Raw genomic sequence first — 15,302 nt, forward strand, 5'->3', positions numbered from 1 at the left:
TAACCTACAAATTGCCAGAATCTGTTTAGAAGTCGAAGCTATACAAGAGGAGACCTATACTTATATCCTTAAAGATTTGCCAAAGGTTAAAACGTTGTGAGCTTATGCTTCTTGTTGAACGCCGTACTTTGACTTATAATGGTTTACTTTTACAGATTGTGACTTGGATGGAGAGTTGTCTCATTAGCACTCATACCACATTCTCTTATATCTATAAAACTAAAACCTTGAGTAAAACAATTTCCCATTTTTATTCTAGTGCATTATAACTTTCATGTAGTTCTCATAATTTGGCTGTATTAGTTTAAATAGCAAAAACTTAAGGTGGTACCCAACACCTTCACTAAAATTAATTTTGCTCGTTTAATTTTCATAAATTTTTAAGAAAGTATATACTTTGGCCCTATGACAAAAACAAATTTCAAACAATTTTAACCAACCATTTTATCAGAAAAAAATACATTGGTTATATAGCAGTTTGACAAACACTAATTTTGATCATTGAGAAGCTTAATATTCCGTTAACAACACAACGTCATTGAAACGTATAGCTGATTTTACAGAGTAATCTCTCTGTAGTGTAAGGTACCTGCATTGTTGTCTTTTTTTTTTTTTTTTGAATTGTCAGTTTAGAGCCTATCTTAAAAGTAAAATAATTATTTCGTGTACCTTGAAACATATAAGGCCAATTTTAAAGAGAATAAAACTTATTGATTAATATATCTAGTATCAAGAGCAAAATGTTAAAGCATTGTTTTTCTATTTCCATATTTTATTAAGAAAAAACTGAGTGTTAGTAAATAACATTTGATATGCCATATATACATTTTATATTTTCATATCTTTACGACAAAAGAGATGACCATCGAACTAGAAATAAAGGATACAACAGATACAGTCATATCTTGACTACTGTAACATCTAGAAATTGACGATGAGGGTCGGTTGAAAACAAAACTTTTCGATAAAAGAGATGGTTTCAGCTTCCCAAATGTAAACTTTCAATTTCTATGTAGCAACATTCCAGCAGCGCCTGCATACGGAGCATATATTTTCCAATTTGTACGATATTCCCGGGCATGTATTACCTATCATAATTTCAATAATAGATTTTGCTGCTCATAAGGAAGCTATTAAACCAAGAGTTCCTAGAGGGGAAGTTGGAATCATCCCTTGGTGTAAATTTTACGGACGCCGTCAAGGGTTGGTTGACCGTTATGGAATATCCATTTCACACAAATGATATCAGATATGTTAGTTATGTCGTAACTAGAATCCTGTTCCCTTTTCATGAATGTGACCTGCCGAACTGTACTATTCACCGGTTGTGTAATAACATGAGCAATATGACGGATGTCACATGTGGAGTAGGATCTGCTTACCCTTCAGGTATCTTTCGCCCCTCTTTTATAAATTAACTGTTTACATTACTGAATTTTTGAAAAAGTAAGGATTTTCTCTCGGAGGAATAGATAACCTTTCGGAATGTTAGGTCTTTTTTTTTTGTTCGATCGTCACTGATGAGTTTTGGTAGACAATTACCGGACTTGCGCATAAATTTGGGCACTTTGCTCAAAAATTTATCGTAAGTTGAACTGAGTGTGTGTTGATTTTAATGTTGAATACTTAAACATTCTTTTGTTCTTCTTGTGAACATGCATGAACTCTATTTAAATCACCACTAGAAGGCCTCTGACAGACTGAGTGAGCGTAAAATCATTGTTATCGATATCCGATGACATACATGTTAAATGTAATTGATTCAGTATTATTACCAACATAAGTCATTGGTATTAAAGAGATAATCATAACTGGAATTACGACTATCCCAATATGGCTACGGCAGATATAGGTTATATCTTTACAGTCACTTTTCTCAAATGTAGCATTTTTTTTATCAATAGTTACTCAGCTGCAAGGTTTTCTATACCATTACATCGTATTTGAATCGTAACGGTGCACTGGAATTGTCTAAGCGCTTTGAAAATTGCCGTTGAAAAAATCGGGATGACAGTCGTAACTCGGAAAAAAGATAATCGTAATTATGGTATTAAAAAATGAAAAGATAATCGTAACTGGAATGTGTTTTATGGAATTTAAAGTTTAACCCAAACATATCTAAAATTTTGATAGTAGGTAAACGCTTAGATAAAACTAAGAAATGGTACCTAGGAAATGAGCATTTGGACGAGACTAATGAATATAAATATTTGGGATTTTATTTTACCCGCTCTTTGAATTTTGCTTACCATATCAATAATTTCCTAAAAGATACCTTCGAGAGCAAACTGAATTATATGACTGAGCTACTTAATGAACATGGATCTTTTAATCGCATATCTTTATGGGATGCTCTCTGGAACTCGGTCATCCGACCTTCCCTAGCACACGGATGTGCCGTATGGCTACCGTCATCCGCTTCTAGTCAACATATACTTGTAACATGGCAATACAAAACCGCGAAACTGATTTTTAATACTAAGATGCATATTCCAAAAACTGCTTTTTTCCTAGATTTGGGATGGGAGCCAATCAACAATTTTCTTGATAGACAAAGGATGTCTTATTTTGCTAAGATTCGAGGACTTGACTCAAGTAAATTATGGCGAATTGTATTTGAAGAGCTCGAGTCCTTTAAGCTACAAAGGGGATGGGACTATCCACAATATATGATCAATCTATTCAATATGGTTGGTCTGGATCACTTTTATAACACGAATTTCAACTCTTATATATTTAAACAGTTTCTTGGAAGGTTTGTCCGGAGAAGGCAATATCAAGTAATAAATGATAAAAGCAGTCTAGATATTTTCTCGAAATTTAATTTTGCACAAGGAAGGCAACCATACCTGACGAACTTGCTGGACTTCAAGTCTGCAAGACTAAAATTGTTAATACGAACAAAGTCTTGTATAAGATGAATCTTAGCGAGAGTACCACTTACCAAATGTGTTTATGACTAAGGTAAAATCTGACGAGTCTATTGAACATTTACTATTAGAGTGTTCTGGCTTCTCCTCAATCCGTAATAAATACATTACTGATATAAATGAATATCTAAGTTTTACTTTCCCGGCCTCTGCTTCACAGAGTTATCGTCCTACGATAAAATACAAATACTGGTTGTTGATTGCTTTTATCAAGTTGATCCCTACATTAGTCAAACATTGGACAGTTTAAGTAAAAAGATATTCAGTGAAATTTACTCTAAGAGACAATTGGTTTTGAAACGTAAACGTAAAATGTTATTTTTTTACGTTACTTTCAGTTTAGTTCATATTTTTTATGCTGTACATAATGTTTAATTTTCATGTAAAGATGAGGTCTTATTTCACAATGTACCAATTTGAAGTCTGAAAATGTTTTATGAATATTTTCACTTGTCTGTGTATATTAATAGCATATGTTGCTAGACGCATCTGTGGATACCCCGCATATCTACTTACCACAATAACTGACTCGACAGCTGCTTCATTTTATGTTAAAATTAAAAGTTTATGCATATTGTTGTCAGTTATAAATAGAGATATATAAGTAAATTTGTCCTAGATATTAACCTGTAAGTTTCTTCGTCTATTTCTATATGCATTAATGTCATCTTTCAACTGGACATTTGCATTTTTAACACACAAAATACCATTGAAATGCTGAAAGACACATTTATTATGTTTCAGTTACTATTATCCGATGAAAAAATTACGATTATCAAAGAAGAAAAATACCATTGAGTTACGATTATGGTTCATATGGACCCTATGGCTAAAATGGCCGTATTTTCACCTCAAAATTTACTCTGAGTACAGGCAAATCTGTGCATTTGGAAAAGTTTTAAGGCATAGCATGCCCTAGACAAATAGAATTCAAATGCATTGTATGATTTAGAAAATTCATAACTTAACTGGATTTTACCGTACACTTTTTTTCGTCCCTGCAGAAGATGATAAAATTAACAAACAGTTGAGTTTACCTTGATATGGTCCACTCAGGTACACAGTTTAAATAATCAATTATTGTCAGGTATCTATTGTCCATCTCATGTCCATGTCAAACAAAACAGCTCACTTCAATTAGCAACTTTACTTGACCATATAGGAAAATAGGTATTTAGTCGGATCTTAACACGTACTTGTGATTTGGTTAAAACCGGTTTTGTTCAAAATATACGAAGAAATGTCGAAATGTTCAGGACTTAATTAAATCCGTATTTCGGTAGGATGGTGCAAGCATACGATTTTTATTGCGTCTTACACTTTGAAAAGCGAATAATCTTCAACTACTTTATTCAAATATTGTGTAAAAACGTTAATTTTGAGCTATGAAATTCAAGTGGCTCGAGTATTTTTCTGAGGAAGTTTTAAAAAATTGCAAAGAAATATTTTTACATTGGGTTAGCTTTCATTAGTCTTAACTATCTATAGATTAACAACTTTTGGTTATATTTATAATTTAGAATCATCATTGAAGGTGGGGGACGATTTCGCAGATAATTAATTATATTAATGTGCCATTTGTATGCAAGAGTGACATTTCGTTGTATTATGTGCCAATTCGAAAAAGTTATGCGAGTATTCTCCCCCCTTAACAGGTTCATTATTTTATAATTAAGTTTAGGTTTCTGATATAATTTTGAATAATTACAAAATGTATCAATTCAATATATTTCACTTTTTGTTATTGGTGTATCAAAAACATTGATGTACGAATATAATTTCATAAATTTGAAACGTTTAAAATGATTACATACCAATATAAAGAACCGTTCATCATTTTTGAAAAAGACTATGAACGAAATTCGATTAAATTATCTTCCCTTGGTGACAGATTGATTGGGAAATGAACCAGCGTAATATAATGGTAATCACAGAGAGGGACAAGCAAGCAAATTTTAATTGTAGCTTATTCAACGTTAAAACAATTTTCCACTATAAACGAATGTTACTTTATACAAATATAAGGACTTTGTTAGCTAAATCTACAAATTTTATTAGATATTATGATTTTTTATTGCAATAGATTAATATGCTACAAGTTCAATAATTACCTGTGGGGAAGTTCTCAAACCTGTTTCCCAACTTAGTTTATTTTGGCACCTTCTGGAGGAATGAAAAAAAGTGCACAGAAAAATCCTTGTGAGTTTTTATTTTTCTAAAACATAAAACATATTTGAAATTTATTTATCTAGGGCATGCTATGCCTGAAATTTTTTACAGATGCACAGGTTTGTCTGTACTCAGAGTAAATTTTGAGGTGAAAATACGGCCATTTTAGCCATAGGGTCCACATGAACCTTAAAATCCCGAATTTTTCAACGGCAATTTTCAAAGCACTTAGACAATTCCAGTGCACCGTTACGATTCAAATATGATGTAATGGTATAGAAAATCTTGCAGCTGAGTAACTATTGTCAAAAACATGCTACATTTGAGAAAAATTATTGTAAAGATTTTACCTATATCTGTCATCGCAATATTGGGATAGTCAACACTGTTACGATAATACCTCATAAATAGAGTAAATTTTTAACAGTAATCATTATACTTTAAACTGGCAATAGCAACTCAGGTGAGACACAGGGTTCAGCGGAACCTTTTTAAAAGAATTTTTCTTATTATGATTTGCTATATATCCAATTTACCTTTTTTACTAAAAGCAGTCCAATCCGCACTTCATTTCAACCGACTTATTTTGTATATCTTCCTTCCTGGAGACATTTTACGTATTCGTTTTGGGTGTCCTTTTAGCTGAACACAGTATAAATAATTCAAATCAACATTTGGTTGAAATGTACATTAATTCTGATGGAGGGAGGGGTCATGATATCGGCACGTGACAAAATTATTTAAAACAACTCTTGCATTGGTACATACGTGGTCGGTTGCCAGAAGAATTATGAACATCGGGTTATATGCTCTCCTATTCTAGTTGAAGTATTTATTCGTGGTATTATTCGTGTAATCTTATGAATAACTGTTCATTTTATTTCGTACTTGAAATATATGTCACTTGTTGTCGATCAAAATTCGACTCTCCGTATTTTTAAAGGAGTAGGTTCAGTAAGACCCCTTTTGGCCCCAAAATATAGCAGTTTAACAAAATTGTTAAAATGTAAACCTTTAGTTATTTATTGGACAGTAGAATGCTTCTGTTACATAAATATGGGCTGTTTTTGACAATACAATGCACATATATCCGGTATTAGCACCATTTAGTCATGCTAAATTACTAAAATCCTCATAATTCTAGCATTTTAGTTAAATTTTAGACGGTTTTCGTGTAAAACGAAAGTGGCCACATTCGTGTTCATCATTAATATTGAAATGTAAGTTGTATTTTATGATAATACATAACATATATAAAGGTTGAGGATGAACACGGATGCGGCCACTTTCATTTTTACCAAAACCATCTGAAAAGTGACATTTTTTGGCATATTAGGTAGATTTTTCATATTTGAGCTTGAATCGGATCGTTTTTAATGACTTAATCTGTTAAATTCTTTCACATAAACTAATTAATTCAAATAAAATAGACACTTAAGTGTTTAAAAAGTGGTCAAAATCTTTCGTCAGATGAACCTGAAATTTGAGGCCAAAATCGGTCCTTACCGGACTTACTCCTTTGCACAGCTGACAGAAGACTATTGATTCCAAAGGGGAAAATTGTGCACTCCACACGCATTAACATACTTTTGTTCTATTATTAATATTACTTTTACTGTTGGATTGTTTAATGAGATATCCATTTAACGTGGCTCGGTACTTAAACATCCCGTCAATGTGTTTGTATTATCTTTCATTTTTTGCTGGTGTGTTTTGTATATGCGACTTTTTGTGTTTCTTTGGTTCTTATAAAGTGACTCTGCACTTTATAAGATCCCGTCAGTATGATATTGTCCTAAAATATGTCATTATGATATATTTCTATTATGAATTAGATTATACGTTGAACCACAAACGTCAAAATCATATAATCGCGAAGGGGAATGAACTATTTGTGGATTCTTATAAATTCTATAGAACTTTTGGACTATTTTAAATCTCGGTCTATTTCTGAAATTAATTCTTGCATACTTTTGATTGTTTTAACCCTGTATGCTAACATTGCCTGTGTGAAATTTTAAAATTGTTTGTATTTACATTGAACAACAAATATATGTGACGTATAAAATTTTCTGACGTCAGACGCGCGAATAAATGAATGTGTTTGTAGATAGATGTGTTGGTGTGCTGTTAAATTGTTCCTTTTAAAATTGTTACACGATGTTGACTGCTGTACCCATATTTTGACTATTTTTTATTTATCATGTCTGTTTAGTTCACGCATCATTGTAAATATAACGGAGTCTGATGATACTGTTATCACATTGAGAGGTTTAGCGCTATTAAACCAGGTTTAATCCACCATTTTCTACTTTTGAAAATGCCTGTACCAAGTCCGGAATGTGATAGTTCTTGTCCATTCGTTTTTGATGTGTTTTGTCATTTGATTTTGCCATGTGAATTCAGTATTTTTGTGATTTTACTTTTGATTATATTTAATTGATTAATGTATATATCATTTAGTAAAGTTATTGAAATTTGAGAATACTCTACTTAAATCATTGTATGTTCCAGCTAAACCTTGTTAAATTTATATATTTTTTTAATGAGAACCACTGAATTTCATAAACATCATAACAGAGTTTGGGGTTTTTTCATTGAATTGTAATAGATATAACAACTTTTTTTTATCCTTTTTGATATAAAAAAAAAAAATCTTTTATAAGTGCTAGATATTTACGACTCATCAGTGACGCTCGAATAAAAAAAAAAATAAAAGGCCAAAAAAGTACGAAGTTGAAGAGCATTGAGGACCAAATTCCTAAAAGTTTTATTTCCAAAAGCTATTAAAGGTAATCCATTCCTGAGGTAGAAAAGCCATAGTATTTCAAAAATTTTAAAATTTTTGTAAACAGTTAATTTATAAATATGACCATATCAATGATAATTCATGTCAGCACAGAAGTGCTGACTACGGGAATGGTGATCATATGTATATACTATTGGCCCTTTAAAGGGTGTAATTTGTGTTGATAAATGCAATCTATTACTCAGTTACGTAGTGGTTTCACAGTTTCAATACATTATCGATTATGTGTCAATAGTAATACAGTCATACTTTCTTTTCAAGATTATACTTCCTGTAATAGCTACACATTTGTCCCAGGATCGTTTACATTCCAAGAAGGTCGTGATGAGTGTTTGAAAAGGAGTTCGGATTTAGCAATCATCACGGACATCGACATGCATAAGGAGGTCATCAACTTACTGGCGCCTGAAATAGGAGGAGGGTTATTATAAATCTACGAATTTTTTATATAAATAATCTTGTAATTAAATCGATACATCTGAAGAACTGAATGCTTTTGCATCGTTAGAATATGGCTATTTACAATCATCGCTCGACGGGAAAATGAGAATAGTAACAATATATAGGCACCTGATTATTTCTTATGGTACCAGATACAAATTTTGACGAAGTAAAGATCGGTACAGAAAAAAAATAGTTCCATATAAATTAAACAAAAGATAATAAACAGTTTACTTATTTGATATACATACAAAATTCTGTCAGAGTTTTTTTAGGTGTAATACCACAAAATCATAGTACGTCACATCCGGTTACATGCGAAAAAGGGTCGACAAAAAATATTCCCTTGAATATCACAGTTGTAGGAAATTAAACCTACATTTCATTGCAGTAAAAAATATCTGTGTCATAGACTTGAGTGTTTCAAAGCACCATTATTTTTTATTTGGTGTTTCTATCAAATTTTTTGGAAACTTGAGGTGACATGGTTACTGAATCTTGAACACAGAAAAGTGAAGATTTAATTGATTAACTTCCAGTGATGATAATCTTCTTAACATTATGTGAAAAAAATTCTATAGTACTGGACAGGATAAAACTTTACTCATGCCAACTATATCTTTAAATTATTCAAAATTGTTTGAAAAGCACAAATTTAACAAAGACTAATAGGGGGAAATCAATGGTCGTATTACACCTTTATAAAACTCAATTGTATAGAGATGATTTCAGCTTCCGAATTGTGACCTTTCCATTTCTTGTTGGTTCGCCTTAATGGAATAACCGTTTCACAGATGATATCCTTGATATGTTCCTTAAGTCTTAACTACAATCCACTTCCCTTTTCACCACGAATGTGACCTATCAAATTAGATATTAACCTCATTGGTTGATATCTTTGGCGAAAGTACATGTGATACATCCTCATTCTTTCGTGCTCCACGTGTTGTCGGCAAAGTAACTATATTCTTTAACTTTTACTTACATTTGCCTTGGTGGCAATATAGCCTTGGTGGCTTTAAGACCTTGATGGTCATTTATGTATGCCTTGGTGGCAAAATACCTAGGTGGTCATTTATATATGCCTTGGTGGCAATAGACCTAGGTGGTCATTTTTATATGACTTGGTGGCAATAGACCTAGGTGGTCATTTTTATGATTTTTTACATTTGCCTTGATGGCAACAATGAATTAAAAATACTAGCCTTGGGGGCGTCAAGACCTTGGTGGTCATTTATATTCGCCTTGGCGGCTTCTTGATAGAACTAGATGGTAATGTTTGACCTTGGTGGCAAACTGTTTTGGGATTTAAACCTTAGGTAGTTGTTATCAACCCAGGTGGTCAGATATTTGTTATGTCGTGCGCCGGTTAAACGCAGGGCAAAGTGCTATAGCTATATAAAATATATGTGGAAGTGGGGGGCTCTGGCCATTTTGGAAAATTGTAGTTGAAAGGAGAATAATAAATTGTTTATAGGGTAAATAGTTTCTTTTGTTACTTTTGACTGTGTTGTGGACTTTTCATTTATTTTTACATCGTACATACTGATAGAAATGCTATTTAAAGACTTTGTTAGAAAAGAATAGAATTATTGAGAAAGTGGAATAATTTAGTGTGACAAGTCACTTGATATTCATGTTTTTTTATCGGAGTGATGTGTATTGAAGGGTCTCACTAATTAGCGACAACAAGCGTCAACAAGCGACAAGAAGCGACAACAAAAATTATTTTAGCGACAACAAGCGACAAGAAGACTATTTAGCGACAAGAAAACATTTTTTTTTATTAGATATAAAGAAATTTGTATTTAATGGTTTTTTTAAATATACGAGCAGATATGTCTAATTAAAATGTTTTAATATATAGATAGAAGAAGAAATGAAACATTTGTGAGAAAGAAAGAGATTGTGAAGTTTATATTAGTATATTGGTAGATGAAGAAATTTAACATTTGTGAAAAAGAAAGTGATTGAGCTTCTTTTTTTATTTTTAAATATAAAGAATATGTATAAGATAATGTATGTATCTGTTTTTATGTGTTTTAGATGTGGCTTCACCCTAAGGAAATAACAGTACACACAATGTGGAACATCACATGAGATTAACGAGTCGCGTGTCCCCTGTTTTATTGCTACAATAACATCCAATTAACACCTTCAACTTTGTACACGCGTCAGACTATACAATTACACGCGCCAGAATATACAATCATTGTAAATAGTGAACACCTGTTGAAAACTCAAGATTGTCATTAATTTCCTTTCATCTTCAATCGATATGCATAAACATGATAAATATCGTTTAATGAGGCAATAAACAAATAAAAAGATGAAAACATTCACATTTCAATTTTCTTTTCCTCTTGTTTGATTTCAGTTCTTTGTATTTCACAATTTGTGTCAATATTTTCAGGACAATGATGCACAAGTAATTCATTTTGCGAACTTAATACATATTGCACGAAAGGAGTTTTAAAAAACAAATTATAAGATAAATAATATGTTCTAAAACACAAGGAAAAGTAATCTCATAATACAATAATTAAACGTAATACTGGCTGTTATTCATTATAGATGATAAAATATTATGTAAATAATGTTTCATTTGTTTCTATCAATTTTAACTTTCTTGTCGCTAAAATTATTTTCTATTGCATATTCTTTTAATATTAATTGCAATAATTAATTTTAATTAAACAAAAATGTTTTCTTGTCGCTAAATAGTTTCTTGTCGCTTGTTGTCGCTAAAATAATTCTTGTTGTCGCTTCTTGTCGCTTGTTGACGCTTGTTGTCGCTAAAATTCTTGTTGTCGCTAATTAGTGAGACCGGTATTGAATTATAAGGTGTCTTCGTCGAGGTCCGCGTTCATCGGTCTGTTTGATTGTACATAGAATTGAATAGAATGTTGTTGTTTTCAGATGGTGTTACCTACAGCTTTGACAGGGTGACGAATGAAGGAGAAGTAATATGACATTGCACGATGATTCATGTCAATGAGTTCGAACAACCTTTTTAAAGGGAAAGGATTTTTTCTAATCAGAATATGGTGAGAACAAATTGCAATTGAAGTAATGTTTTGATTTCTGAAAAATAGGAAAATAATGAATGGGGAAAATAATGATACTACACTAAATTATGTATGTCTGTGTTGAGAAAGGCAGACGATGCCAATATGGCACGGTACTAAAAAAAATCTGTGATGGAAGCAGCTTTATGTTCAAATGAACCTATTGAAAAGTAATGCTAATAATTTTTCCGTAATTTCATGATGTTTTCTATTGGATGTGCATTTAATTTCATTGATGTGTTGAAATCTGTCACAAAAATCTTTTTGTCATGGGAAATTAAATAATGGTTGCAATATTTTTGTTTTGTTTTGTTTTATCTAAATTAATAAATAAATATAATGTTGAATGATTTTGTATACTAATACAAATGTATACTTAAATTTTATGTATGGTTGATTTTTTTTTTTTTTTTATTTAAATTTCTTTGTCTACAGTTCGAGGGACACTGATCCCTAATGGTTTTCCACGTGGATTGTAGGCAAAGGGATTTTTCCTTTTCACAGTGTGACTAATGCTGTCTTTAGTAAAAATAAACAATTTGTTATTGGTTAATATATTTTCAGCACACATGTGAAGAATCGATTGGAAATACAATTGTCAATGTTCCTGATTATGAAGTAAAGAGTGTGTTTGATTCAACAACAGTAAAGAAAGAGACAAGCCAGCATAGTTTACACTTGGAGGTTAAGTCCCTTTGCTTACAAGCTTTCCACATGCTGAAGATGTTATTAGAAAAATGACAATGTTCATTTTGATATGAGTTCATTACCTTAACTCAACTTTTAAAAGTCCGTATGTGGTCAAATTCATGAGAATTTATTGAATTATGAACGATTTTTAAAGAACTGTTTACATGCATCTTTAAATGTTTAGAAGTGTTTTAAAGTAATTTTAACAGGAATAATATTAAATAAAAGTGTTGAATTTGTTTTGAGTATTGGGAATACTATTCCTTAAGGGAAAGCCTTGCTAGTGGTGTATTTTGAGATTGGCCTGCAAATATGCTGTATGGACTATAGAGTTTTCTATGCGCATAACTTAACATGAACTGGATACAAGATTATATCAATCACTGAGGATATGTGTATAACCTCATTGGTTGATATATTTGGCGGAAGTACATGTGATACATCCTCATTCTTTCAATATCCAAGTGGTGGTTGGTTTAAGGGCTATGTTTGGTCAGGCAATACATATTGGCTGTTTGGGCTGATGAGGTTCCCCCTCTCCCACTCATAAGTACCAAACTGTGGATATGTTTTTATATTTATATTTCAATATTGGTATTACATGTATGCATTTTAGGTTGATCAGCACGAGACAACATTAGAAAATATGAGCATTACCATGGGATCATGTTGACAAAACAAACCTTTGCTTTATCGATTTTCAAGGGAAAGGTCAATTAGGGCAAGTGTATTGGCATGTTTGTGTTTGCTTTTTCATTACAATGGTAAAAATAAGATTATATATCTCGGATGACAATAATGTTGATTATAATGCTTCATTTTATGAGCTCCAGAGTAGTTTTATAACTGAAAAAAAAACCAACTGTGCACTATATCCAGTGAGCTCTTCTTTATTGCATTGTGCATGGTAGTCCACATTTTGGTTTCTGAAACGTTAATATTATTATCTTGTATTCGGTTCTTTCCTCTAGAGTTTTCTATGCGCATAACTTAACATGAACTGGATGCAAGATTATATCAATCACTGAGGATATGTGTATTACCGGGTTTGTAATAACATGAGCAACACGACGGGTGCCAAATATGGAACAGGGTCTGCTTACCCTTCCGGAGAACCTAAGATCACCCCAATTATGGGTGGGGATCGTGTTGCTTGGTCTTTAGTTTTCTATATTGTGTCTTGTGTACTATTATTTTTCTTTTTGTCTTTTTATTTTTTAGCCATGGCGTTGTCAGTTTATTTTCGATCTTTGAGATTGACTGTCGCTCTAGTATCTTTCGTCCCTCTTTTAATAGTTAATACATCGCTTTTAGTTCCTTTTCAGATAGAGTTTTCTTTGTACAGGAAAGGAAGTATTTTTCTTTATATACCAAAAGTACGGATATGATTGAAATATTTGTGATACAATAAGTCATCTGAAAACATTTATAACTAATTTTGTTTAATTTCACTTTCCATATTATAAAGTATAACGTTCTATGACTTTTGAAGTAATCGAATATATGATATTGATAACAGGATTCAAGATTTTCATTGTACGTATGCTTTGATACTATAATATTTTTTTTCATAAACAGTTTAGAACGTGTCTGGATAGGATTAGAATGGCACAAACCACCAACTTCTCATTTTTCATGGGTGAATAATAAAGTTTTAGGTTCGTTTACAAACTGGAACTCTGGTGAACCAAACTACATGGAAGAATCAAATGCTGGATGTTTTTCTACCTTATCCTATGATCAAAACTGTGTTCGCCTTCAATATGTATCAACTACTAGCTGGGTGTAGATGACGCATTGATGTTACAACCAGTATGCCATAATATGTCAAACTTGTAAGTTGTACAAATTCTATCGACTTGGTTATTCCTATAGATAAATCAGAATGAAAATAATTTCTATGCATATATCTCAAAACGAGATTTTGCTGAACAAACATAATTATGCAGAAATAGTAATCGAAAAATATGTAAGAAAAATGAGTTTCTCGGTTTTTTTGGGTTTTTTTTTATCAACTCTTGTTTTGTATGTGTGTAATCCTGCTTGATTGTCAAACGTACATTTAAATAAAGGGAATTGACAAAAGGCAACGCCTATTCTAATCCTTTTCCATAATAAAATAATATGATAGTATATGATATATTTCTGATTATACATAGATCATTCATTATTGCATTGAATCAGGAGAGGCAATCCTCCATTTCAGAGTTAATTTTCATCAAATTTTCATTGAAAGTCTATTTTTGAAATTTTGATACTCTTGACAAAATGTCAAATTTAAACCTTAAATACATTATATTTGATAGTGTCATCATCTATTATAACTGATGCACAAACTACAACTGTGTCAAGTACAACTGATGCACAAACTACAACTGTGCCAAGTACAACAGATGCACAAACTACAACTGTGTCAAGTACAACTGATGCACAAACTACTACTGTGTCAAGTACAACTGATGCACAAACTACAACTGTGGCAAGTACAACAGATGCACAAACTACAACTGTGTCAAGTACAACTGATGCGCAAACTACAACTGATGCACAAACTACAACTGTGGCAATCACAACTGATGCACAAACTACAACTTTGGCATGCACAACTGATGCACAAACCTCCACTGTTCAACCACAACTAATGCACTAACTACAACTGTGGCAGGCACAACTGATGCACAAACTACAACTGTGTCAAGCACAACTGATGCACAAACTACAACTGTGGCAGGCACAACTGATGCGCAAACTACAACTGTGGCAGGCACAACTGATGCACAAACTACAAATGTGGCAAGTACACCCGATACAACAGTTATGGAAACCACTTCGGAATCAACGAAAAAACAATTGTTCACGTCATTTACATATTCAGTATCCGAATCAGCAGCAACTACTGTATCATCTAAAACTAACCCAACAACCTCACCAGAACCGCAAGTACTACCAATAATTACCACAACCAAGCAAAAAACCTCATTTAAACCAAATACAGATTATATACCAGAAGAGTTCACAATGCTTGGAATCTTTTTCGTAAACAGCACCCAAATATGCAGTTGTCATTTGCTCTCTAATCAAACTAATATGCCGGGGGGAAATTGGAATTTTAAAATAGATAAACGCTCGACGAACGCTTACATCCGACAACACACATCTGCTTATGACGGCCGGCTATCTTCTAGAATCATGGGA

General features: G+C 32.3%; 1 protein-coding gene across 1 annotated transcript; it reads left to right on the forward strand.

The window, feature by feature from the left end:
* Positions 1-1,346: 1,346 nt before the first annotated feature.
* LOC139510448 (threonine-rich protein-like) lies at positions 1,347-14,757 on the forward strand. The gene is made up of 5 exons (XM_071297031.1): positions 1,347-1,389; positions 11,269-11,312; positions 11,982-12,046; positions 13,686-13,825; positions 14,414-14,757. Exons 1-5 carry the CDS (start codon positions 1,347-1,349, stop codon positions 14,755-14,757), a joined length of 636 nt encoding a protein of 211 aa, XP_071153132.1.
* Positions 14,758-15,302: the final 545 nt, after the last annotated feature.

The sequence above is a fragment of the Mytilus edulis genome, chromosome 2 (assembly GCF_963676685.1).
Source record: "Mytilus edulis chromosome 2, xbMytEdul2.2, whole genome shotgun sequence".
NCBI classification, from domain to species: domain Eukaryota; kingdom Metazoa; phylum Mollusca; class Bivalvia; order Mytilida; family Mytilidae; genus Mytilus; species Mytilus edulis.

Coding starts and splice junctions, on each gene's coding strand:
- LOC139510448 (XM_071297031.1), top strand. CDS start 1,347: ATGACGGATGTCACATGTGGAGTAGGATCTGCTTACCCTTCAG. Junction 1,390..11,268: donor AGGATCTGCTTACCCTTCAG/GTATCTTTCGCC, acceptor TGTTGTTTTCAG/ATGGTGTTACCTACAGCTTT. Junction 12,047..13,685: donor GATTATGAAGTAAAGAGTGT/GTTTGATTCAAC, acceptor TTTCATAAACAG/TTTAGAACGTGTCTGGATAG.